Source organism: Mauremys reevesii, linkage group 13 (assembly GCF_016161935.1).
Source record: "Mauremys reevesii isolate NIE-2019 linkage group 13, ASM1616193v1, whole genome shotgun sequence".
Classification (NCBI taxonomy): Eukaryota; Metazoa; Chordata; order Testudines; family Geoemydidae; genus Mauremys; species Mauremys reevesii.
Window position 1 is genome coordinate 44,138,055 of NC_052635.1, and position 26,173 is coordinate 44,164,227.

The following is a 26,173-nucleotide window of genomic DNA, read 5'->3' on the forward strand; positions in this document are numbered from 1 at the left end:
TGGAGGACATGCTGGAGGGAGGTGGGCCTGCTGGGGTACAGGGCTTGGCAGGGCCACAGCTGCACCAGCAAGGAGGGGTGCCCAGGTTGCATCCAGCCAATTGATTTTTCAGGACATACAATTTATTCAGGGCGTCAGCATCCTTCCCTATGGAGACAACAGACCCAAGTTTGCTCCTTCAAAAGGTCCCTGGTGATCACGCCAACATCAGGAGACCCAGCCTTCTCTGGGCCGCTCCAGGCTGAGTTACGCTGATTCAAAAGGGACCCAAAGGCCTGACCCTGTGAGGGGCTGCGCTGCTTCCACGCCCCCAGAAATTAGTGCCCGTTATAGCATTGGTACGTCAGTACCTGACCTTTCAAGATCAAAGCCGACTCCTCCAGGACTGACCTGGGGCGCAGGGTTTGAGTCCCATGCCTGGTCACTTGCTCTCGGGGATGGTGGCAGTGTGTGGAGGGGGAAGGAGGGAGTGGCACTGACGGTTTCTGGAGTGAGATCCGTCCGGCCCTTCTTGGCTGGAAGGGCAGCGTTTGGGACATGGTGCCTTCAGGGCGAAAGTGAGGAAGGGAAACCGGGGGCGGGGGGGAGATCTTGAAGCTCAGAGGAGCCGGGAATAATAAGATGCCAATTCCGAGAATTTCTGGATTCTCTTCCCTCTTGTCTTCTTCCCCTCTTCGCTAATTCCCAGGGCTTGGCACGAGCCAATCTCTCTCTCCAGCTCTGCCTACCAACAGCCCCTCTTGCCCAGGGCAAAAGGCAGCAGCAGCATCTGCCTTCCAGCCAGTCCCTTCTACAGTTGCCCACTGTTTTTGGGGGTGCAATCACGCTTTGGGGGGTGCAATCATGCTAATGCTCCACTTGACCCAAGGGGTAGAATACTGGAGGCTATTGAGGATTGACTGGCCACAGGACCCGAAGTGCTAGCATCAGGGGGAAGGAGGAACCCATCATATTTTGAGACCCCTGCCTAAATATAAGCAGGTTGTTAAATACACAGCGTGCATCTGTATTTAATAGTAATAATACCAGCTTGCTCTTAGACAGTGCTTTTCATCAGTAGATCTCAAAGCATTTTCCACAGGTGAGTGTCGTTATCCCATTTTACAGATGGTGAAACTGAGGCACTGAAAGGGGAAGTGGCTTGTCTAAGGCCACCCAGCAGGGCAGTGACAGAGCTGGGACTAGAACTCAGGTCTCCTGGGTGCCAGTGCAGGCCACACTGCCTGCACAGATATACAGATATTTCTTGTGTGTTTGTACAGGGTCTGGCACAGCGAGGTCCCGGTTCATGACAGGGGCTCGTAAGCGCAACAGAAATACCAATGATATGGAACAAGAATGAGCTGCGACTTCCTGCCTGCAGAGGAGTTACGTACATAATAAAACCATCCCTTGTATCTCTTTTAGAGAGAGAGCATAAAAGGACTCATCCCAACCTGAACCCACGTGCCGATCGGCACAGCAGCGGCACTGCGCCCACCTTCGCAGCAGTCCTGCCACATGCAGAGATCGACCGCTGGGATCTCCTCACAGTTGACCAGGCCTTGGGGGTAGGATGCCACCTGGAACACATCCCTCTGGAGCTGTCGGACGTGGTCGCTGTTGTCACAGATGATGCGAGCGAGCGACGTCTGCCTTATCTGAGTCACCTGGGCTGGGGTGAAGACTCCAGGATTCTCATACCAAAACCTACAGGGGATTGCAAGCCATGGTGTCACTGAGGCTAACAAACAGTAATGCCGAGCGAGGAGAGGCCACGATGTGGGGAAAGGCCAGGCAGGGCGGGGGATGTGCAATAGGGTAGGGCACCAGTATTTACATTTCAGGACCTGAGTTTAATTTGTGGCTTAAGTGGCCTTGAGTCTGAGGGTCTCACAGGCCGTAAGGGGCGACTACTCAAGTCCGACCCTTCCCCTCCCTGGGGGATACCTAGTAGAACCAGTTCCATCCCAAGACAAGCTCAGAATGGCAATAGCTAAAGTGTAGTGGGTTAGGATTGTGACGCCCTGGCTCACACAGCTCCTGCCTGCATTCTTTCTGCAGGTAATCAGAGCGATCAGTGGCACTACTGATATCACATGCACCAAATTCGCCCCGAATTAAGCTCCCCACCCTGTCCCCGCACCCATACTTTTCTAGCATTCGCACAGCAGATGACAACTTAAGAACCTTGAAAGTAACAATGAAGCCCAAGTGAATTAATCTTTAACTAAGAACAAGATAAGATGCCTGAACTGCCATAAGTCCTTGAGCAGATCCACAGAAGGGAGGAGAACACAGCCTGCCCTACATCCTTATTCCCCTACCCAAAGAACCATCACAGCCTTGGAACCCAGGGGAAATCAGGAATTGCTCCTTTCGTGTCTCCCCAAGAGGAGTGATCTCCCCAAGCAGAATACTGGGGGGGTTGGTTTGACCAGAGATGATGGTACCTATCCCCATCTCTGAGTCTTCGGAACTGCGTTGCTAGCAGGCACATCAGTGTTGGTCCAACTCTGGTCCCAGGGACAAGATCTTCCACCATCAGTGCTGGAAACAGGTCAATGTTTTTGGTAGTCCCATATAAACTGCACAGTGAGAGGCAAAAAGGAAAAGATTATCAGAGGGTGGAAAGCGATCTCGGCTGGCGTATTGCTTCAGTTGAATAGGAATCTGGGTACAAGGAGTTCATCCGGGCAACATTTGGACAGTAACTACTGTGAGCTACCTAGATGACAGAAGGGAGGGCCTAACTGCACAATAAGGAGTAGCAACCCAGACAGACAACAGGCAATTTAGTCCTCTTGGAAAATAGCTACCAGGGACTCGGGTTGAAACCCAAAGAGTAACATACCAATCCCCTGATCAGTACTAGAGGTTGAGAAGTAAGGGATTGCTTGGAAATCTCCAGATATTCTAGTTGTTATACCATGGCCATCACCTTGGCTTCTGAACCCCATCGCAGTAGAGCAGATCAGTTGATAGGTGCTAGGGGAGGGCAATATCATTGGTAGACTGATCTTTAAATTTTAAAATTTTAAAATTTAAAAATTAAAATTAATTCATGGTCCAAACCACAGTACCTCCTGAGCTTTTCCCTGATCTCCAGGTTTTTGATCTCGTTCCGGAGGTCTTCAAACTCCTGTGCCGACGTGAAGTTGCAGAAGACCCTGAAGTCATTGTATGGGGGGATGCCATGGTCCCTCCCTCGCTGGATGTTGATTGCTGCCAGATCCAGTGAGACAGAGTGCGCCATGGAAAAGAGCTTCTCGGTCAGTTCCATGTTCAAGAGCTCAGAGGGGACCCGCATTTTCCCAGGGACCCCGAAGAGACCACGGAGGAGAGGATCAATCCCTCCTTCCTGGGTGATCCTGAAAGGGGAGAAGAAGGCCTTGTGTAGAGGGACGTGGCCTTGGCGAATGGGCTGAAAGGTTTCATTCAGCCGATACAGGACGGGGTTGATCAGTGTGTGTCCGAACCGGAAGGCCGCGGTGGCGAAGGCATTGAGGATCCCAGCGTTGACGTTGGGGTCATAGCCTTTGTATTCACCCAGCACCTTCACGCCAGCTTCCCCGAGGATCTTGGGGAGCCAGTGTGCATAGGTGATATGCTGCATCTGGGCGCCCACCATTTTGCGCGCCTCGTGGTAGAGTGTGTCCCCATCCCAGTGGGGATTCAGGGTCCGCAGCTCGGCAGCAAGGCGGTTGTGCTCCCGGAACCAGAGGGTGTGCATGGCTGTGAGGCCCAGCTGCTCGTTGGCCCGGTGATCTCCTGCCAGGAAGCACAGCACGGGGCTCTCGTTCTCGTCTCGCATACACTCGGTGGGCGGCCCCACTGCAAATGGGAGGAGGTGTTTCCCTGAGCTGGGCACCACTTGCCCTTGTTTCAGCAGCCCTCTCTGGCTGCTCAGGTCCCTCAGCTCCTGAGATTCCTGCTCCGTGCTGCCGTAGACGTTGGAGGCATCGATGTAAGAGGTCAGGTGGTTGATCTGTTCCCTGGGGTAGACGGAGTTCATCAGCAGGGAGGTCATCCCGCTGCCGCACACGGGGCTAGAGCGGACAAAGAACATGCAGCGCCCATTCCTCACCCGGGGGTCGTTCTCCGGGATCATGACTGAGAAGCATGGTGGGTCATTGGTGCACACCTCGCTGCAGGGTGCCCCGTCCGAGAACCGCGACATGCTAATGGCTGCCACCGTCTGGTCCATGTCATGGTCCAGAAACTGGCCCCACTGCATGAGCATGTGAGTGAACTGGTCATCAGAGGTGATGGTTTCTGTCCCTATCATGGCTGTCGAGACGAGACGAGGCAGCGGCAGGGGCAGCTCCCTGGAGTCTTCCGCCAAAGAGAAGCCCCGCGGCAGGTTAAAGCCATTCTGGTAGGCCGGCTTGAGGAGGCGCTGGAAGGCTGTGAGGGACGCACCCCACATCGGGTGCTGGAGATTGTTACAGGAGCCATCGTGGGTCCTGTACTGCTTGTGAAAACAGATGTCAGAGCAGTTGGGCGTGCGGCGGTGGGCGGAGCAGCCCGACAGGTTGGCGATCACGTTCAGGTAGTGAGGGGAGACCAGGTCATTGTAACGGTAGCCTGTGAGGGAACTCCAAAACAACACATTAGAGCATGGCCATCGGAGACACACACCGTGCCACCCCACACGAGGGCTAGTTGGGGTCTGTCATCAGTATCCTGAGGGTGGACAAGGCCAATTTGATCGTTGGCCGGTATGTGGAGTGTAGAGCCTGTGACTGATTGTGGGAGGGTGAAGGAAGAATAGTGAGGTACTGGCTCCATCATGGAGTGGTGGATGGAAGCAGGGTTTGGTATAAACATTACAGAGAGGGTAATGTACGATGTTATGGTGTCTGGGCCGGGCCATGCCATGCGGGTGGGCCTGGTTTCCAGTCCCTAATTAGTACATTTGTTTTGTTTTTATGTCTTTATAGTCATAAGATGGCTGCCATCTGAGCACCTCACAATCTTTAATGTAGGTATCCTCAGAGCAGCCTTGTTGAGTGGGAAGGCATTATCCCCACTTGACAAATGAGGAACTGAGACACAGAGACAGACCAGAGCTGTGGCTACACTACAAGTGCTACAGCAGCATAACTGCAGCTACTCTGGTTTTGTCTAAACACTTGCTCCAGCAATGGAAGGGGTTTTTCCCATCACTGTAGTAAATCCACCCCCTTCTTAGACGGTAGCTAGGTTGATGGAAGAATTCTTTCATTCATCTAGCAGTGTCTACACTGGGGCTTAGGTCAACTTAACTACGTCTCTCAGGAGCGTGAATTTTTCACAGCCCTGAGACATGTAACTAGGCCAACCTAAGTTTGAGCTGTAGACCAAGCGTAAGTGACTTGCCCTAGGTCACTCGAGAAGCCTGTGGTAGAGTGTGGAAGTGAACCCAGGCCTTAATCACTGGGCTATGCTTTCCACTTTACAGGGCATTCTATGCTCTTCATGCCTATAGTTGAAAGTTGGATGGAAGATGATGGTCAGGATAAGGGGCAGAGTTAATCACTGGTGTTGGATCCTGGACAGTCTATGTCTCTACTTACTGATATTTAAGTGTTTTGAACTTTTAATACAATGTTCTGACTTCCCACCTTGCAACAGTCTGGCGTTGCTGTTTTAAAACTTTATTCTCCTCTGAATTTCCTGATGTTCCACTGTTGGATCAGAAATAACCTGTCATACCTGTGCCATTCATGTCCACGATCAATCCCTGCTGGACATGGTCTTGGATCAGTTGCAAGGTTCTTTCAAAGATCTCGCCAGCCCGGGCTGTTTCGATGGTGTAAGGATCCCGGGGGTAACGGAAGAGTGCCAGCAAGTCATTGGGAGTTTTGGGTCGCCTATTTCAGAAAATTAAAAGTGGGCTACAAGGGATTCTTGATTACTGAAATGACTATTTCCCTGATGTTAACAAGATGTTTCAGGAACCCTGAGTCACAGTCTAGACCAGGGGTCGGCAACCTCTGGCACGCGGCTCGCCAGGGTAAGCACCCTGGTAAGCCGGGCCAGTTTGTTTACCTGCGGCGTCCACAGGTTCAGCTCATCGCGGCTCCCACTGGCCACGGTTCACCGCTCCAGGCCAATGTGGGCAGCGGTGGCCAACACATCCCTCGGCCTGCAGCCCCCATTGGCCTGGAGCGGTGAACTGTGGCCAGTGGGAGCCACGATCGGCCGAACCTGCGGATGCGGCAGGTAAACAAACTGGCCCGGCCCACCAGGGGGCTTACCCTGGCGAGCCGCGTGCCAGAGGTTGCCCACCCCTGGTTTAGACCTATTCAAGAGAGATATCCCAACAAGTATTCAACTAGTCTGCTTGCTAGACCTGATTAGGAAAGGATTCCACCCCCACCCCAATGAAAAAAAATTAATGAATATTTTCATAATTATTCATAATTTCAAAAATGTTTCAGTTTTTGGAACCCGAATACCATAACATTTTGGTTGAAGGCCAATTTTTTTTGGTTTTCTTATGAAAACCCCCAAATGTTCAATTAAAATACATCTTTTATGAAATTTCCATTTAATCCTTCGCTACTTTTTGTCAAGAAAAAAGTTCAAATACATATTTTTTGGCCTGCTCCACTGCCCCACAATGAATGAAGTCACCTGCATTTATATACTGACTGTGCTGATCCTTTATTTCTTTGTGTGCTCGGTCTCTTTGAACAGCTCAAAATTACAATCCCATTCCTCCTTCCAGCTGTATTGTCTCCTACAAAACAGTCTCAAGGGACTTGAGAGATGGGATTCCTTTGTAAGACAATTCTACAGTCAAACGGGTCTCCCCGTTATGAATTTTTTTACCCTGCTATCGAGCCTATGTTTACTAACTTGGATCACCAGAAACCTGAGATGGAATTATAGCAGTGAGGTATAATACATGCTTTCAGAGCATCTCCACCCAATGTATTTCTGATCTCCATCGGCTGTCACTTCTGCAGCTCAGATCTTATCCCCAAGCAGGCTTACTTGCTAAACAGCTCAGTGCGCGTTGAATTGATAGCATGGTCCACACTGCTGATGGCTTCCTGTATTGACGTGGCTACAAAGGTGTCGCCACTCCGACCAACGTCCGTGGCTTTCAAGGAATCAAGAGAGAATGAGGAAATTAAATGACTTCATTTTACTTTGGTTTTCCAACCCTGAGAGAACTTGGCGAGGCTTTTGTGCATCAGTGTCCACTACAAAATAGAACTTCATTGCCGTGTGTCATCAGAAACAAGCTGGGGTAGGTTTGTGTCTCAGTCTGCAGGATAGTTAAGTACTGAAATCACTGCCCCAGCATACAAGAGACCACAGCGCAGGATGACATTATGCCAGCTTAGACCTAGGGAGCACCCCAAGATTTGGTCTGTGAACATTCGCTTGCATAAGGTATCTGAATTTGCTTCAGCTATAGTTGCCCCGCTGTCATGTTCACAGATCTTCTAAAGAACATGTTAACTGACAGGTACGTTCATGGCAAGAGCGAGTTTTTTTAACATGAGCCGTATGCAGGAGTAGGCACTTCAGAAACCTGATTCTAAGGGTATGTCTACACTTCAATTGGGAGGTGTGATTGTATTACGTGTAGACACACCTGAGCTAGCTTCAATCTAGTTAGCTTGCTCAAAAATAGCAGTGAAGCAGCAGCATGGGCAGTGGCACAGGCTCGCTGCCCGTGTACAACCCTGGATATGTATTCGAACGGCTAGCCCATGCTGCCACCACTTCAGTGCTGTTTTTAGTGGCACTAGCTAGATCAAAGCACCTCCTGATTGCTGGGCAGAATCAGACAAACCCTACATGTTCCCCTTGCCCACTCAAGAGCCAGACAATACCTTGTGGCCAGCACATCACACCAAAGGTAATCAGCCCAGCTCAAATGTGGATATTGACAGTGGGAACTGACATGCAACGTGTGCTGTTGGAAAACAAGCTAACCACCACGAACAAATCACATGAATTATACTGTGAGTAATTTCAAACAACAAAGAAGTTAGACAACATCCTAAACGCCTCACGGTCAATTCACGCACAGAGAAGGAGACGAAATTAATCTAATAAATGATGTGCTATGCACGCTATTCACCCCTGTGTACTTGAAAAATGCTTTTAAACCGCCCTTGTTTTTCTTCCAATTTTTTCCTCCTCGATTCTTCCCTTCCCTCCAAGGGTTACCATCGTGATGTTACCTCTCTGGCTGATATTCGTTACAATCTCTGCTTCTCCTACCTTCTTACACAGAGCAGTAGTGTGAAAAATGGAGAACACCTCCCTTCCCCCAATGGATTAGGGTTATAAGCAAGCATTTAAAAGCTTGTCATTGTATTGGTAGAGCTGTTCTCATTCTCCCACCCTTCACAAGCCTGGGTGTCTGAATGACCTGCCCGTAAGGAAGCAAAAGGAGTAACATAACTGCGCATCCGATGAAGTGGGTATTCACCCACGAAAGCTCATGCTCCAATACGTCTGTTAGTCTATAAGGTGCCACAGGACTCTTTGCTGCTTTTACAGATCCAGACTAACACGGCTACCCCTCTGATACTTGTTCTCTAAAAGTACAGGCATCCACACAGGAAATATGTAAGCAGAGCAAGAGAAAGAGAGAACCTTGTCGCGATAAAGCCAAGGGAGACTGTACCAGTGATTGTCAGCTGCATGGTGCTGGACGTGAATCCAAAGGTATTCCTGGCTATGCACTCATATCTGCCCTGATCAGCCACTCCCAGGTCTCGAATGGATAGGGTCCCATCTTGACTTACATGGAACTTGCCGCTGTCTGTGATCTGAATACCCTCCTGTGGCATGATCAAAAGACAGGAAGACGTTTCAGAGAGAATCCCTCAGCCTAGACTCTGCTCTATCTAGGAAAAACACACACACAGCTGTCATTGATCGGCATGGCCAGCAGATGTCAGGAGATCTCTGTGCAACACAGAAAAGTATCTGAAAGCAAAAAAAAAGGACATCAGTCCTTTTCACCCCTCACCCTACCCCCAGCAATTGTTTTGACTGGTTTCACTCTTGTCCAGCTTCCCACCTCCCTCTGCTGCCAAACCTACATTGTATAGTTCTGAAGGAACTCCGAAAGGAAACTGCAAAACTACTAACTGTGGCATGCAACCTATCACTTAAATCAGCCTAGGTACTGGATGACCAGAGGGTAGCTAATCTAACGCCAATTATTAAAAAAAGATTCCAGAGGCAATCCTGGCAATTACAGGCCTAACTTCAGCACCAGGTAAAATGGTGGAAACTGTAGTAATAAACAGAATTCTCAAATACATAGATGAACGTGATATGGTGACATGGCTTTTATAAGGGGAAATCACGCCTCACCAATCTATTAGAATTGTTTGGGGGATCAACAAGCATGTGGACAAGAGTGATCCAGGGGATCGAGTTTGGCTGGACTTTCAGAAAGCCTTTGACAAAGTCCCACACCATGGGCTCTTAAGCAAAGTAAGTCGTCATCGGGTGGAGGGAAGGTCCTCTTATGGGTCAGTAACTGGTCAAAGAATAGAAAACCGAGGGTAGGAATAAATGGTCAGCTTTCAGACTGGAGAGAGGTAAACAGCGGTGTCCACCAGGGCTCTGTACTGGGGCCAGTACTGTTTAACATATTCATAAATCATCTGGAAAACAGGGTAAGCAGTGAGGTGGTAAAATTTGCAGATGATACAAAACTACTCCAGATATTTAAGTCCAAAGCTGACTGCAAAGAGCTACAAAGGGATTTCACAAAACTGGGTGACTGGGCAACAAAATGGCAGATGAAATTCAATGTTGATAAATGCAAAGTAATGCACATTGGAAAACAACCCTAATTATACACACAAAATTATGTGGTCTAAATTAGTTGCTTCCACTCAAAAAAAAAAAAAAGATTCTGGAGTCATCGTGGATAGTTGTCTGAAAACCTCCACTCAATGTGCAGCGGCAGTCAAAAAAGCTAAGAGAATGTTAGGAACCATTAGGAAAGAGATAGATAATAAAATACAAAATGTCACACTGCCAATATATAAATCCATGGGACGCCCACACCTTGAATACCGTGCGCAGTTCTGGTTGCCTCATCTCAAAAAAGTTAATATTAGAGTTGGACAAGGTACACAGAAGGGCAACAAAAATGATTAGGGGGATGGAACAGCTTCCACCTGAGAAGAGATGAAAAAGGCTGGGATTGTTCAGCTTGCAAAAGAGACAACTGAGGGGGGAGAAGATAGAGGTCTATAAAATCATGACTGGTGTAGAGGAAGTGCATTAGGAAGTGTTATTTACCTCTTCATATAACACGCAAACCAGGAGTCACTCAATGAAATTACTAGGCAGCAGATTTAAAACAAACATAACTAAGGAAGTACATCTTCACACAGTGCACTGTCAACTTGTGGAAATCACTGCCAGGGATGTTGTGAAGGCCAAAAGTATAACTGGGTTCAGATAAAAATTAGATAAGTTCATAGAGAACAGGTCCATCAATGGCTATTAGCTAAGATGGCAGGGACGCAACCCATCCTCTGGGTGTCCCTAAGCCTCTGATGCCAGAAGCTGGGACTGGATGACACAGGATGGATCACTTGATGATTATCAGTTCTGTTCATTCCCTCTGGGGCACCTGGCACTGGTCACTGTTGGAAGACAGGATACTGGACCAGATGGATCTCACCTGACCCAGTCTGGCTGTTCTTATAATCCATATATATTCATTCATTTCATGTATTACTCTTTCCTCCATATTCTATACTGGCTTAGAGGAAGGAAGCTGGGATCGTTTTGCTGCAATACAGACATTAAAATTTGAGAAGAGCAAGGGATAAGTATCAACAGGTTTGGTTCAGATGAGGAATCAAAATTTAGAGGCTTTTCTGAACCTCTAGAGGACCAGGCTCTCTCATGAGATCTCAGACCGTCGTGGCCTTGGGTGGGTCAGACATATCCAGTATTAAGAACCTCAAACAAACAGTCAAACATCTTGAGTCAGGCCCCCAGAAATCACGAGACTGGGATAAAATCATGAGATCCAAAAGAAATAAATTCAGGTGTTTTGTTCTTTGCCTTCTGAGTTTTGAGCCTTCAGGCCAAACTCAGGTCACATTTTCAATCTTTTCTTTGTAACCATAAAGGCTAGCTAGCAACTTATTTTAAAAAATAAATGAAAATGAGAGTGTCATGCAGTTGCTTGTCTCCAGGAGTTGGGGCTTTGGGTAATAAATAAATAAATACATAGCTGTTGTATAGTGCTTTTCATCAGCCAATCTAAAAGTAGTTTACAAAGAAGTAAAATGTCAAATATTGAGAGACAAGCAAAAGAATCACAGAAGTTGGAGCAGTCCTTCTCTTTGGATTGTGGTGTCTCTTCTTGCTTTCCAGCTGAAGCCAAGAGATATGTAAGACCTGGTTCTTCTCTCATTTACACTGATGTAACTCTGGACTAACCACACTGAAGTCAACATAGACTACGTCTACACTACCCGCCGTATCGGCGGGTAGCGATCGATTTTTCAGGGATCGATATATCGCGTCTCATCTAGACGCGATATATCGATCCCCCCCTCGCCGCTCTATCGATTCCCCAACTCCACGGCGGCGCGGTGGCGCGGCGCCCGCCGATCGATCCCGCCGCGACATCGATCGCGCGATATGAGATAAGATATAAGTTTCAGCTACGTTATTCACATAGCTGAAGTTGCGTATCTTATATCGATTTTTCCCCTTAGTGTAGACCAGCCCCTAGTTTCATGTGCATTAAGCTAAACAAGAACAAGGCGCCCTTATTCCAGAGTAAGAGGGTCCACACATGGAGTTATTCAGAAATAACTGCTCCTGTATAGCTCCATATGAAGACAAGCCCTAAATGAGAAGAGTCAGGCCAATAGAATTCGGTACAGGGCCTAACACTATGGGTACTAATCTTTATTGTGGATCCCAAGTCCTACGGTAATACAAATAATAAACAGCAATAATAACAGGAATAAAATAAAACAAACAACAATAATAAAAATAACAACGTTTCAGTTCCTATTTGAACTGAACTGCTACTGCTATCCCTTCTTTTTCTCTCCTCAAAACCTTATTGTTTTCCATCAAGTGTTTCTTCTCCCATATTTACTATGCAAGCTTATTTAAAACCGTGACAGCACTAGTAATGACTAGAGCTGACTGAATTTTTTTTGGTTAATAGTAAATTCGCTGAAAAATGCATTTTGGGGGGCACTGAAATTATTCATGAATTCCAGTCAAATTTGGTGAAGAAAGTCGGCCGATAACCCCCCCCCCCCCAGCCAACTGAAAACAAAAATTTGGGAAGTGTCGAAATAGTTCGTTTTGACAAAAATAAAAAAAACTATTTAAAAAATGTCATTTTGACTCAACATTTAGTTTTGAAACATTGATTCGAATCAACATCAGAAACGTTTCTTTTCTACCCAAATGCAAGTTTTTCATTTTTTTGTTTCAGCAAGAAAAAACAACAACAAATTCAGTTTCGGTTTGAAACTAACCAAATTTGTTTCAGATATTTTTGGCTCAGCCAGTGAACCGGAAAATCAATGATTCACTCTGCTCTAGTAATGACACAGTAGCAGGAACACTGCAGCGTGGGGATTATCAGCTGGGTACAGGGTGACTATGGAATTGTAATTCTCTTACTTTGGCCCAGGTGATGGTGGGTCGTGGATCTCCTTGGACAGCACAAGTGATCACAACATCCTGCCCAGTCTCAGCTACCACATCTTGCGGAGGGTGAAGAAACACAGGGATCACTGTTCAGTGTGAAGAAACAGAGGAATAAATACAAGAAATTTCTTTGTTAGGAGCAACTGTGAGAAGGTTTGAGTTAGTAACATCTCACCAAAGAGTGATAAGGCTCCCAGACTCCTGTCTCAAACAACATTTAAAGGGACGCTGTCAAGTTAAAACATCATCTGTTTTCCTTGTCTCTGTTACTAAAACCCTTTCTCATTTAAATTTCACTGTTTGTCTTCTGCTGCTGTTTGTATTTCTCTCAGCTCGGACAATTACACGATGGATTTCCCCATCACCTGGAGTTTTTAAATCAAGACCAAATCTCTTTCTAAATGATCTGCTCTAGCCTCTAGCTCAATCAGTAATTATGGGCTTGATTCAGAAATTACTGAGTGAGGTTCTCTGGACCGTGTTACGCAGAAGAGAAACTCGATGAATCTATGATTTTACAGCAGCTAGTCAGTTTCTCATGTGATTTTAGTCAGTTTCATTTCCCCAGGGTATGTCTACACTTACCCTGGATCAAGGCTGTGGCGATCGATCCACCGGGGTTGATTTAGCGGGTCTAGCGAAGACCCGCTAAATTGACCACAGATCGCTCTCCCGTTGACTCTGGTACTCCACCGGAACGAGAAGCGTAAGGTAAATCGATGGGACAGTTTCTCCCGTCGACCCAGCGTGGTGTAGACACCGCAACAAGTCGACCTATGGTACGTCGACTCCAGCTACATTATTCACATTGCTGGAGTTGCATAACTTAGGTTGACTTAACCCTATAGTGTAGACCTGCCCCCAGTCTCACCAGGGGCACAATGCTGCAGTGTTTGGTGGGAAAACCCTGTGGGTGATGTTTTTTGTTTAAGAAGATTGTTTCCATAGGAATTTAAAAAAAATCATGGAAATACTTCTGTTGTTCTTGTCTTTTGCAAAAGCTCAATTTCAGGAAAATCTATATTTGGGGTGAAATTTGGCCTGGCAGTTAGTGTTCAGAATAATGATCTCTCAGTAAGATTTACCACTTATACAGAGTGCCAGAACCAGCATTGCTAGGAAAAAAGACAATTATTTTTCACAGAAAATATCAAAATTGGCATTTTTCAAAGTATCCTACAAAAAATACTATTTCCCCCCCAGTGGAAAAAAACAAAATCATAAAAAGAGGAAAAAAAATGGAAAACCATTTTTGGTTAAAAAAAGTTTGTTTTCAAAAACTGAAAACTTTTACCAAAAAATTAACCCAAAGCTAATTTTCTTAAACTAAACAATGCAATGTTTCAGGTTTGGTGGTTGTTGAAATACCAGGAAACGTCAAGCCAAATGAAATGTTTCTGCTGGGATTTCCAAAAGGAGTCTAAAGCAGTTTGATGCCCAATTCTCATTCCATTATGCTGCTTTGACAACGTCCCAGCCTGAATGTATTTTTCAGCATTTAAATGTAGGTTTTGGAAGGGCACCACTCAGTGAAAGATCCATGAGGAGCACTAAAACTAACACTCACCAACTAGATGAGCACTGGTGTAGTCCCAGTCACTGTCCATGTCAGGTGAGTTTTGAGCTGATGTAAACTGGGCAGCTTCATTGACTTCAACGGAACAATGCTGATTTACACTGGCTGAGAACCTGGACTTGTGCATTTCCCCCATCCTCTAAAGGAACTTTACTATGGTCCCTCTGCTCCCCAAGGCAAAGAGAAATCCATCGCCCAGGAATTCAGAAAATTGCCTTCCTCACCAGATAGTGTCAAACTCAACATACTGTAAAGCGAATGCAATCCATTTGCCAGCTAGTATTTTCCACACACGCTGGCCTGCATTGGTGTACCTCGAGGCGTCACCCAAAGCTGCACCGGGAGGCTCTTGACTCCGATGGCACTGATAGCATGGCATTCATACTGGCCTTGGTCATGCAGGGCAACCCTTGTGACACGCAGGGTGCCGGTGGAGAGGATACTGTGCCTCCGGTCATTTGGCAATGGCCCACCTGATTGCGACAGCAGAATGATGTGTTAGTGAAGCTGTGTGTTACTATTCCATTCACCGAGGGTGGTTGAGAGTGCGTCTGGAATCGGCCCATTCGCACTCTACAACCCCCGGCCCCCTGCTATTGATGCCCTGAAGCACAATCATCACCTCTCCAGCCAAGGACAAGAAGAGCTGCTGCTCCTACCTCGGTGTCATCCCTAATTTGCTTTATGGCTGATTATGAACTCAGTCTGCATGTGAACACTTCCTGTGTGGTCAGGTGTCATTTAGGGCACGAACAAGACTCCACCAGACCTCTTTATCCTGGGCTGCAATTTGCATGTCCTCTATTAACCATGGGAACAACTTACCCAGAGATGTGGTGGACTCCCCACAATCAAGATGGGATGTTTTTGAAAGGGGTCGGCAGTAGTTCAAACAGGAGTTAATTCGGGGAAGTCCTGTGGCCTGTGTTATGCAGGAGGTCAGACACTAAAGTGGTATTTATTTAACCTTTTCATTGCTGGACAGCCTACCAAGGCCATTCATGCCACAGCCTTGCTAACTCCACAGTCTGTCATGGCACCCCATTCAATGTCCATCCTACTGGAAAGCTGCTCCTGGAACACCGGCAGCAATAGGGAAAGGATTAAAGGAAATGGAGAACATGCTGGTTAAGATCTCAGCTGGCCCTTCTGAGCTGGATGGCTGGTCTGCTGCTTTGGAAGCCACAGTGTCAGCAGCTTGAAACAATTAATTATGGCTTGTGGAGCGTCAGGAAAGCTGGAGGGCCCCTGGGCCAGGGATAACTGGCTCCTGGCCCAGAGACTGTGACATGGGGTCAGCGCCGAGGAGCTATGCTGAGAACCATCCCAGAACTTCAAAGGTCAGTTTTCAAAAGCAAAAAAAGAAACCCCAGGGAGGCGTCAGTGGCAAGTCTAGCACCCTCTCCCATTAGAAAGAACCCGGTGATGACCGAAAGCTGGAGTGCGGTGACACCAGTCAGCCACGGCTATCCAGCCCCCAGCTCTCTCAAACAGGTGACTGACTGGAACAGGCTACGGTTCAGCGTTGCCAAGGACTTCATGATGAAAAGGGAGTGAAGGAAATGCAGTCTCCAAATCCCTCCTTCCTTCCGACAGTCCTACTTAGGAATGCGTACGGGCTTAAGAGTCTCTGTTCTTTTCCTGGTTCTTAACGGTACCCTGGATGTGCAACGTAATCAGGGCCAGCCTTACGGGCGGGCAACGTGGGCGACTGCTCTGGGGTGTCGTGGTCAAGAGGGTGCTGGTGCCTGGGCAGGTAAGAGGCAGGCACCTGCCAGGTGGGCTCTGCTCCCTGCTCGTGGCTTCGTTGGCCGGTGTGGTGTCCCAGCTTGGTGGAGGGGACGGGTGGGTCAGGCCAGCTCCCAGCCAGGGAAGGGGCTGGAGCTGTGGGGGTAACTTGCGACTGGAGAGGGTCTGCCCCAAGGGTGAGCTGTGAGAGCCCTGGAGGGCCCAGGGGAGCACCCTGCAGGCTGGCCTTGCCCCCAGGGCTGTGCCATGCGCTGATCCATGCTGGGCTGGATGAAGACTGCCGGGGGAGAGCCGCTTCTGACCAGTGCCTCCTGCACTCACCCCCGGCTGCCTGGCACAGCCCACCCGCCACGGTAGCCACTCACCCACCCCCGAATGCCCGCTAGCTACCAGCCCTGTAGGCTCAGGCCAGAACAATCACTCTTTAGAGAATGGAGTCCAGGCTACAGCCCTGAGGCCAGCAGTTAATCCATCAAAGGTAAAGGAAATTCAATCGAAGTGAAGTGACTGACCTCACTGGTACCTACAGGCTACAGAAGCCAAATTGCCTCTTTTGACCCCTAGGAAGAGTTTCAGTGACTGCCTTAGGCTCCCTGTACTCTCACATCAGCCTGCCCCTTTCCCACCAGAATCCTCCACGTCCCTGCCAGTGACGATAGGACGGTGCCATGGCCTCCCGACACCACCTTCCAATCGCTGGAGGGACGAAGGGGAACCACGTTAACGCCACTCCTGAAGCAGCTGGGAGGGTGACTCAGAAGCTGGGTATTTCATGTAGTATAATGAACATTTTTTAGAGTTGAACTGAGTAAGTATGAGAACAGAGTAAGTGGTGGGAACAGCCACGCATTATCCATCCACCTCAACCTCCGGCCCACCACCAGCCCAAAGGATGTCATGAGATCCGACATCTCACCAGGCTGATAAACCTTCAGCTCAGCTGGGTGATAACTCACCATCGGCTGCAGAATGCCCCAGAGCAGTAGCCTAGCCATCATCGTCCAGGCCTGGTGGGTATTTACAGGAGAAGGTAACACGGGGGGGGGGGGGGGAGTACCTGCCCTTGTCCAGGTGATAACAGGTGGAGGATGGCCTTCAGCAGTGCAGGAGAAATCCACGCTTTGCCCCTCGGTCACCGTCTGATCAATGGGAAATACCAGGAACCTGGGAGTATCTGAGGGGAGAAGACAATGGCAGAGCAGTAGGAAAAAACCAAACCCAGCCACACAGGAATAGCCACTGAGAGCAGAACAGGGCCCCGTACTCTGGGTTTAGCGGCCTGACCAGCAGTTGAGTGCTTAACACCAGCCAGTGTCACTGAGTCCCTCACCTTGCACTAGAATGTTTGCCGTAGCCTGGATGGAGCCTTCTGAGTTGCTGGCATTGCAGTTGTACTGGCCCTGGTCCAAGAAGGTGACGTTTTGGATGTACAGCCCTCCCGAGCCGGTGATGGCAAAGCGGGAATCGCTCGGGAGTGGTGAGCCTGTGCCCAGAGTCCAGATGACGTGAGGCGGTGGGTGCCCAGAGACCCCACACTCCAAGGTGACGCTTTGCCCAACCAGCACTTCTGTGTTCTGGGGTTGGATCACGAAGCTGGGCTTGGCTGAAAGCAAGGGACACATTTCAGACACAAGCGGCCTTACTGCCCTCTCCTGTGCAGGCCCCTCGAGAACGGGGCAAATCAAACTTCACTGGTAAATTAGAACAAATCTTCCACAGAAAAGTGGGGCTTGACCCAGAATGCATTTCAAATGTGTTCAGAGTCTGCTGGGTCTCATCACGCCTCCCTCCACCCAACCCTTCCATGACCTCCAAACCGACAAGACAAATGACTCCTCTACCACTCTGCATCTCCACTGACTCGGCTGCGATATCGCTCTACTCCGCTCTCCCTTTCCCCTTTGCTCTCGTCATCCATGGCCATAAAGGTTGCCCCACAAATCTCCCCACCCTGGCTTACTCCGAACCTACAATTCTTGTGCTTCTGCTCCCATGCTCTGCCTGTCCCTGGAGAAAGCCTCAGGGCTGTGCAGATCCTCTTTACTGGGATGTTTGTCCTCTCCTTCTGTTCTCTGATATTCTTAGGCCTGCAATCCACAACACCTATTTACCACCTTCGATTCCCTCCCCTCAAACCTCCCCTCCTCCAGTCCCCTTCTCTCCCTGGACTCAGGACCCTGCCTCCAGAAGACGTACGTCAGCCCTGACTCCTGTCTTGAAGTGCCTAGCACACATGGGGGCCACTAGAAATAAACATCAGTGGATAATGAATGTAACAACACAAGGGGCCTTCTGAATCACAGGGGCCTTCTGACCCTCTCTGCTACACAAGCTGAGTCCTTGGGGAAAATCCTCATTCCTGCACAGCCTGAGGAAACAATCCAGGCTCCAGGGTGCTGTATTAGAGTTACAGAGAGGAGGCCCTTCTTTCTGAAGGTTCTGGAGTAGGAGCAGAACAGCAGTAGCCTTCATGTGTGCTATGTTAATTTTCTGAGGGGTTGGAATGGCTGGTGGATTCATACAATAATCGCTTCACTAGTACTATCCCTCCCTTTGCTCCATAACACCCCTCCAACCAGCTAGGAACTTTCAAAGCACCACACGTGTGAAGACACTTGCCAAAGTGTACATAAATAAAGGAAGGGCTTAATCTGACTGACTCCCTTCCATAATCCAGACCGTCAAGAAGTGTTTAAGGCTCAATTACATGGAGTGCCAAAGTAGCGCAGAACTACTTCCTGTGTCTTGACCTCTCCGGCTATGTTCTTGGCCATGCACTGGTAGACGCCTTTGTCAGATTCTTTGGTGTTTTGGATCATCAGGGTTCCATCCTGCAGCAAGTTAAGGCGCCCATCGTCTTTCATGTCAATTTCATTACTGAAAAGCAGAGCCAGGCACAAAGAGGCTGAGTTTGGAGGGACAGAGGAAAAACACTACCATTTCCCCCATTCATCATCGTCAAACTATTTACGTATTTATTGCATGCATAATATTAGGTTTGTCTCGCTGCAAATTATTTTTTAGCTCCCCATAATTGACAGCAATTTTTTCCCCACCAACTGTCATATTATATGGAATCACAGCTAGCATTCCTTTTATACAGAAAACAACTACAGGCAGAAACATCCAAGTTTTGTCTCAGCTTGAGTTCCAGCTTTCTCTCCCTTGTTCACTAAGGACCACACCCTCTCTGGAACTCAAAACAGATTTATTCAGCAGGTGAATACTACACTGCAAGTAAATATATCATTATACCAATGGATCCAATAAAACCACCTAAACAATTTTTAGCACTGCTTCTCCACCCCGATATACACTGATACTTTCAGTCACAGGAACCTATATTGCAGGCAAAGAGAACTATAAAGGAAGAAAGAACAAAAGGAAAAGTCTCTCCTGACAGTCTGCCCTAAAAGGACTACTTAATGGTTGCCTGTCTCTGTAGACAGGAATGTCCTTGAAAATGTAAACATGCAGCATAGCAATTAGGCAGCTAGAACAACATTTAACTTAATGCTAACCCTTAGTAGCAATCCCATCAGAAACCCTGCTTGCTTAGGGAGAAGTGACAGATTTTATGGTATTCAATACATTAGACTGAGCTGCTCAAAAAAAAAAAAATGGAAAACATTTTGTGAAACTTCCTTTTTTCAAAATGTAAAATTAAAAAAAATGTTCATTGAAATTTCAAAATTTGGAAAAAAAATGTTTATCGGCGCTATAAGCTGTTGAGAAACAGGGAAAATGTGAAAATGATTATGAAAAAGTATTTTTTCACAAGGTTCAAAGTTTTGAAAAAATATATTAAAAATAGCACTTTAGTAAACTTCACCCAGCTGTAGTATTAACTTTGTTTTTTAAGATGTTTAGTGTAAGGGTAGGAATCTTTTTATAGCTAAGAGATAAAAAAAAAAAATCAGTGAAAGCACATATAAAATAGCATCAAGTAATGCAAGCAGAAGCCGTGATGAAATCATCCCTAAAGCTTTATGAGAAGCCAACTTTATTTCAGCAGGGCTGGAGGTTCTTCGTTAGGAGAAAAGCTAGGTGTAAATTCACTGTGGAGTCCTAATAAATGTGGGAATTCCATTCCAGGACCTGAGAGCTGTGAAGTATTTTTCTCTCCCCACATTCAGCTGCAACTCCTGGAGCCCAGCCAGCGTTAGAAGGTCACCCTGTTGGATATCATTTGTCCTAGCATGATGGAACATTGGAGGGCTGCAGAAGACTAAAGAAGGAGAGGAAATTTCTCCCCCCAGAATATAGCTGGATCCACCAGGCAGAACAACATGCCTGGTGAGCATTTATTAATTCCCCCTCCTGCCGGTTATAGTGGTTTCCAGTGTGGTGAACATATATTAGTGTGATCCCATTCGCACTGCTCTGAGTGGGAGCTTGCCAGCATTTCCATCACAAAACCCTCTTTCGAGAGCAATATAACTCAGCCACAAAAATTTGCACTGGAGTGAAACTCTGCCTGCAGGGTGTCAGCAGGGATGCTAACATTCATCCTTTTGGTTTTATTTTTAAAATCGTCCTATTCACCCGCCCCCATTCCCATGACACAGAAGCAAGGGAAACCAAGGAATACTTTAACATGCAGAATGGACAACTGCTCAAGCCCAAAACATTTTGTTGTCAGGCATTTCCCTGTGACTTTTCAGCACCTAGTGTCATTGTGCAGCAGCGGTGTCTGCACTGGCAGGAGAGCTTCCCTGCCACATTCCATTGCAGCATCTGCACCGCAATGGAATACAATAATTTCCCTTTGAAGTGCTGACATTTCCATGGGCAAACCAAGTACAGGAGGCACCATTTTAGTGGTTAATATTTCACAAACACGGTGGCTCCAAGCACGCCAAAAGGCTAATAAAATGTTTTCAGAGACAACTTCTTTCAGCCTGCAGAGTACATTTATAGGCAAGTATAAACCCTGGGAAAACATTTCAGATGGAGATGAAGTCAGCACTTTATTGACAGGGTCACTGGAGAGTGCTACTAAAATGAAGGTAAATACAATTAATGAAACATGCATTTCTAATTTGTGTGAAATGACTCCTGTAATCAAAGGCAGTAACTCGATGGAAGCGGCCACCCTCACAGGGCCTATGTGTGCGACTCACTTGTTGTGTAGCCAGATGATCTCTGGCTTTGGGTTGCCTTCTGCCCTGCAGGTGAAATAAACAGTGTTTCCCAACTTGACATCAGCATCATGGGGCTCGGTGGTGATGCGAGGCCTCTCTGAAAAACACCATTTAACAAAACCCACTCTAGTGTTGATAAATTGTATAGTCAATTGCGTGACCACACATTGGCTCACTATGAAATCTCATAACCGGTATCAGTTAGGTTTATTGCTAAAAGCCAGTAAGCACATAGTACAGGGAAAAGATTCTATATGATACCAGTCTCCAGGAAGCGGTCTTACGCAGCACGGTTACATTCACCTTATGCAGAAGGTGTGGCCCCACAGTTACACATTTCAGCTAGGAGCATTTATAGGATGATTTAACAAAGTTACAAAACTCTTTACAGGTCACTAAAATCCAACCCCTCAGTTTGTCTCAGTTCCTTAACTGGCTGCTCTGCCCCTTCCTTATTTTTGTTTTGGATGCTAGAATTGCAGGTATCGGTCTGTGAAGGTACCTTCCCAGCTTGTACTAAGTCAGAGAACAAACTTGACTTTGACAAGTTTCCTATCTGCTTATGCCAAATGCTGGGTGGTACTACGGGAGGGTATTGCGAGATGCAGCCTAGCATGAGTGAACAGAATTCCGGGAAAACCATAGGCCAATTCAGCTCTTATAACTGCCAGGCATTTGTATAAGGTGCTATATACTATCCTAACATACAGGTGCTGGGGAACTCCAGGGTAGGATGAAGTTAAAGCCTAATTAGACCAAGCCTAGAGATGAATAAGTCACCCCACACGCCAAGCAATCCTGGGCCAATTCTGACCCAATGACTTAAAATATGGGTACAATATTCTAAGCCTTCCCACTTATATTACACACTGTGACCCCAATGCAGCAGTCCATCCCTACTCAGCAAAACACACGCTTACGTCTTGTGGGCTTCAGTGGGAGTTAAACATGCTTCAGTGCTGGTTTTGCTGAATAGAGATGAATTTAAGCACGTGCTCTGGAGCCTTTGACCCTGATCCAGGAAAGTACATAAGCTTGTGTCCAAGTTTAAGCCCATGAGGAGTCCCAATGAAACAAATGGGGCTGCTCATGTGCTTAAGTACCTTGCTGAATTGGGGCCTATCACTATCACAGTGAAAGAGCCATGCACTGATGGGGCACTCATGTCGTATCTTATTGCTCCGTTGCTACGGTACCTATGACAGAGTATTTAACTAAGGTTATGGACACCTGTACTGATGCTCATATGCAAAGAAAAAATGACTGCAGCCAAAGCGCTCTTTTAGCTTAAGTGTATGGTCTATTCACCTGGGAAGCTGACAGCACCAGTCTCCATCTTCCTACTTGCAGCACTGGTGCTGAAAAGTAACTGAAATAGGCAGTGTTGTCTAGTGGCTAGAGAAAAGGAGTAATAGTTGGAAGGGTCCTGGGCATAAATTCTAGGTGTGCTGTCGACTCCCAGTATGTTACTTTGATCAAGTCATTTGACCTCATTAATCATCTCTCATTTCAGCAGTGGAAGTGAATGCAAAGCAGGACCATAGGGGGGAAACCCCACAGATGCTGGGCCAACCCCTTTTCTTGTTTACACCAGTGCAATCTCACTGACTTCAGAACTGAGCATCACTGGGTGAATAGATTTAATAATAAAAGCACGCTCACCACAGTTAAATTCTTGGGTTGTCAAGGTGGTGATGGACCGGCCCTGCAATTCCCTTGGATTCTCACAGGTGGCAGCTGTCTGAATATTGCCCTGTTCAGAATATTTCTTCAGCAGTTTGGCCAGCCACATCAAGTCACAGTCACAGAGCAAGGCATTGGAGTCCAGCCGTCTATGAGATGTAGATCAAAGAAAAGTTATTTAATCCCCCAGCCACTTCCCAATCGCCCTCCCCAAACATACACAATGGTTTGGGCTACATTAGGAAATAGACTCAGGGCCAGATTCTGAAAAGAGCTCTGAGCTCCCACCCAGGAACCTAACTGAAGTGGGCAGATTTTCAGAAGTTATCAGCATCCAACAGCTCCTATTGTATAGGTGCCTAAAATGGCAGCTGTTGAGTGCTGATCTCTTTTAGAAATCTGGTCCTCAATTTATCAGTGCTTCTGCCCCCACTTTCTCAGAAATACATATCGGTTCAATGACACCATGAATTAGAGCTGGTTTGATCCAAATCAAAATGTTTCAGTTTGTTGTACCGACCAAAATGTTTCATTTCAGGTCAATTGAACACTAAACTGGATCCTTATTGTGGCACATTGCCTCATGGGAGTTGTAGTTCAGATCCTCATTCTGTCCTATGGGCTGGACTCCCTGACCAGATTCCATCTCCCATGATGCAATCCAGGGTCCCCTCTAACTGAATAGTGTGGTGCATCATGGCAGATGTAGTCCAGCCAGGGTACTTGACCCATAGGGGAGAATGGGTCATCAAGCAAATTAAACTACAATCCCTATGAGGCAATGCACAACCATAGGGAAATACAGTTTAATGTTGAGGTGACCCAAAACAAACCAAAATGAAAGTTGAAGTGTCAAACTGTTTCATTTTGATTAGAAATGCCAAAATATTTCATTTTGGCATTTTCAAATCTAAATATTTCAGAACTTCTTATTCCATGAAAATTTTTGATATTTCACCTAGAGCTATGCAGATGATGGAAATTTTGTTTCATTCTGGATTTTGTGATGTCAAAATTTGTTTTCATTCCAATTAAGCCAAAAATCTAGAAATTCTCTGCAAAAAGAAAACTCTTAAAAATGTTTTGGATAGATCTAAGTAATTAGTTAAGATTTCTACTTTATTTTATATATAATATAAAATAAACAAAATTCAAAATCAAAAGTTGATTCAAAACTTTACTCAAATGTATCTTTATATTTAAAATAAAAAATTAAAACGTTTCATTCCAAAATGTCAAAATGGGACGTTTCGACATTTTATGACTTTCCCTCCTGTTTTCTTCCCTGAAATGAAACATCAGCAAAATTGACATGATTTCTTGAAGCATTTTGAGTTTGACTGAACTGCATTTTCTAATGAAAAATGGTTCCCTTGAAGTTTTTCCAACCAGATCTAATTTTAATTTTTTGTCTTGATTTGGGATAAAAACAAATGTTGAAATATCAAAATTTCATGCAGGATGGAAATTCCAGTTTTTGTTCAGCTCTGCTACTAACTGCTGAAGGTAGAAATCCTGTTTTAGTTCCCCATGCTTGTTTGTTTCAAATTATACCTGGATAGTTAGAATACGCCCCTCTGCCCATTACACAGATATTTAATCTGGCCTGAAACTAGAAAATCAGTTCACTAACTGTCCAGCTACCAGTATTGGTGTCCACAATTCATTTGTGGGACCACCAATACAAGTGCAAAAGTTATGGACACATTTTTACATCTACACAGTTTGTGGGTTCGTATTGTGCCCATACAAAGGAGCACAGCGGTATAAAATTTCAGATGACTATATAAGGAATAACACCACCAATCTAATGTCCCAATTCTTAGGTCTAATCCAGTGCCCACTGAAGCCAGTGGAAAGATTCTCATTGATTTTAATGTGCTTTGGATCAGTTGCTTGGTACGCCCAATGCTGGATGCTGTATATGCTGCCATGACTAAAGAGGAGTTTTCATCTCTGTAACCCATTCCCCACCTTGGGAGATGGGAATAATGGTATTTCAGTTCATTCTGTCCTTTCTTCCCTGCAGATCTCATTACTAGGGTCAACTCTAGGTGCAGGGCTAAAGGAGACCAAAGAAAACTTTAGACTATACCACATTTCCTTTTGGAAGTTCAGCTGTGGAAGGTTCTTGGGTTTCACTTTATGAAAATTGTGTAAAAAAAAAATGAAAAAGGGTACAATGCTTCATTAAACAAATATTTGGTAGTACAAAAATTCATGCCATGTAACCATATTTTGCAAACATCTCACTCATCCTTGACACTTGGGCAACATTTTACAACTTTTTATAAATTATTATTTTGATTATGATGATGCAACATGAAAAGGAGTTTTTTCTGTGTGCAGCAAATGTAGAGAAGGCTGCAGCAGAACAGGGAAGCATGATCCTACTGTGGATTTTTCAATTATGGCAGAACCCCATGATTTGTGCACAAAACTTTTCACCCTGTTCATTTCCTAAGATCAACATAACAAACAACTCTAAGGTCTGAGGGATTTTTAAGAGAAAGAAAGAGAAAACCAGGAGAAAATCAAATTAAGTGAAGAACAGCACATGGTAAGCTTTGTGTTTGTTGCAAGATAACCATGCTCCTTGGCTGTATAGTGAAGCACAAGGGTATATCCCAAGTGCCTATAAAAATACTAAAAGACTTCTCTTATAGCTATACTTCTCCTTTCACTGGGTGTATCGATCTAAGGAACCCAGGATGGCTAACAAGCACAGTCATTTCATTGACTTCAATAAGCTTTGGATGAGCTCAACCATGCTATAGGAGTGGAGGGTACTGAGCACCTTGTAGGCTTGAGCCCTAAGAGGGACCCTCAGCTGCAGCATTGTGCAGAAGGCACTACAGCAATTTGAGTCAGAAAAGTGAAGAACCCACTAACTGGTTAAGTCTCCTCTTGTGCACGGCTACCACAACAGTGTACTAGACATAACAGTTGTCCCAGAATTACATTAACTGGAACCTTTGTCAGCCAGTCAAATTGGTCTCTAGGTCCTGGCCATGTGATAAAAGACAAAACAATTGTTCTTTGCAGGCAGTGTCGTCCACTTACAGCCGTTTGAGGGATTCCAGTTGAGAGAAGGTTCCTGGCTGAATTCTGGAAATTTTGTTGTTGTGCAAGAATCTGCAATGGGGATATCAAGAGTGCCAAAACGTTATGCAGAATTCTACACTGTACAGATGATAACATCCCAGGTCAAGGCTCAGTTTAAACCTTAAGATTGGTCACCAGAACCTTGCTGATGTGCAAATTTATTGTGTGTGTGTATATATATGATACTTTGATACTCTCTAGGGGCTATAGGGATATTATTAATTTGCTTGTGAACACAATGCAATATGCAACATCAAATGCT

General features: G+C 46.2%; 1 protein-coding gene across 1 annotated transcript in view; it reads right to left on the minus strand.

The window, feature by feature from the left end:
- Nucleotides 1-26,173, minus strand: part of LOC120379701 (peroxidasin homolog) — a 61,646-nt gene that overhangs the window by 4,847 nt on the left and 30,626 nt on the right. The window contains 14 exon segments of the mRNA XM_039497179.1: nucleotides 1,481-1,689; nucleotides 2,433-2,567; nucleotides 3,063-4,566; nucleotides 5,677-5,834; nucleotides 6,964-7,072; nucleotides 8,618-8,774; nucleotides 12,628-12,740; nucleotides 14,545-14,703; nucleotides 17,037-17,153; nucleotides 17,310-17,582; nucleotides 18,687-18,856; nucleotides 21,103-21,220; nucleotides 22,786-22,955; nucleotides 25,870-25,941. Of these exon segments, the coding sequence (XP_039353113.1) occupies nucleotides 1,481-1,689; nucleotides 2,433-2,567; nucleotides 3,063-4,566; nucleotides 5,677-5,834; nucleotides 6,964-7,072; nucleotides 8,618-8,774; nucleotides 12,628-12,740; nucleotides 14,545-14,703; nucleotides 17,037-17,153; nucleotides 17,310-17,582; nucleotides 18,687-18,856; nucleotides 21,103-21,220; nucleotides 22,786-22,955; nucleotides 25,870-25,941 (3,464 nt within the window).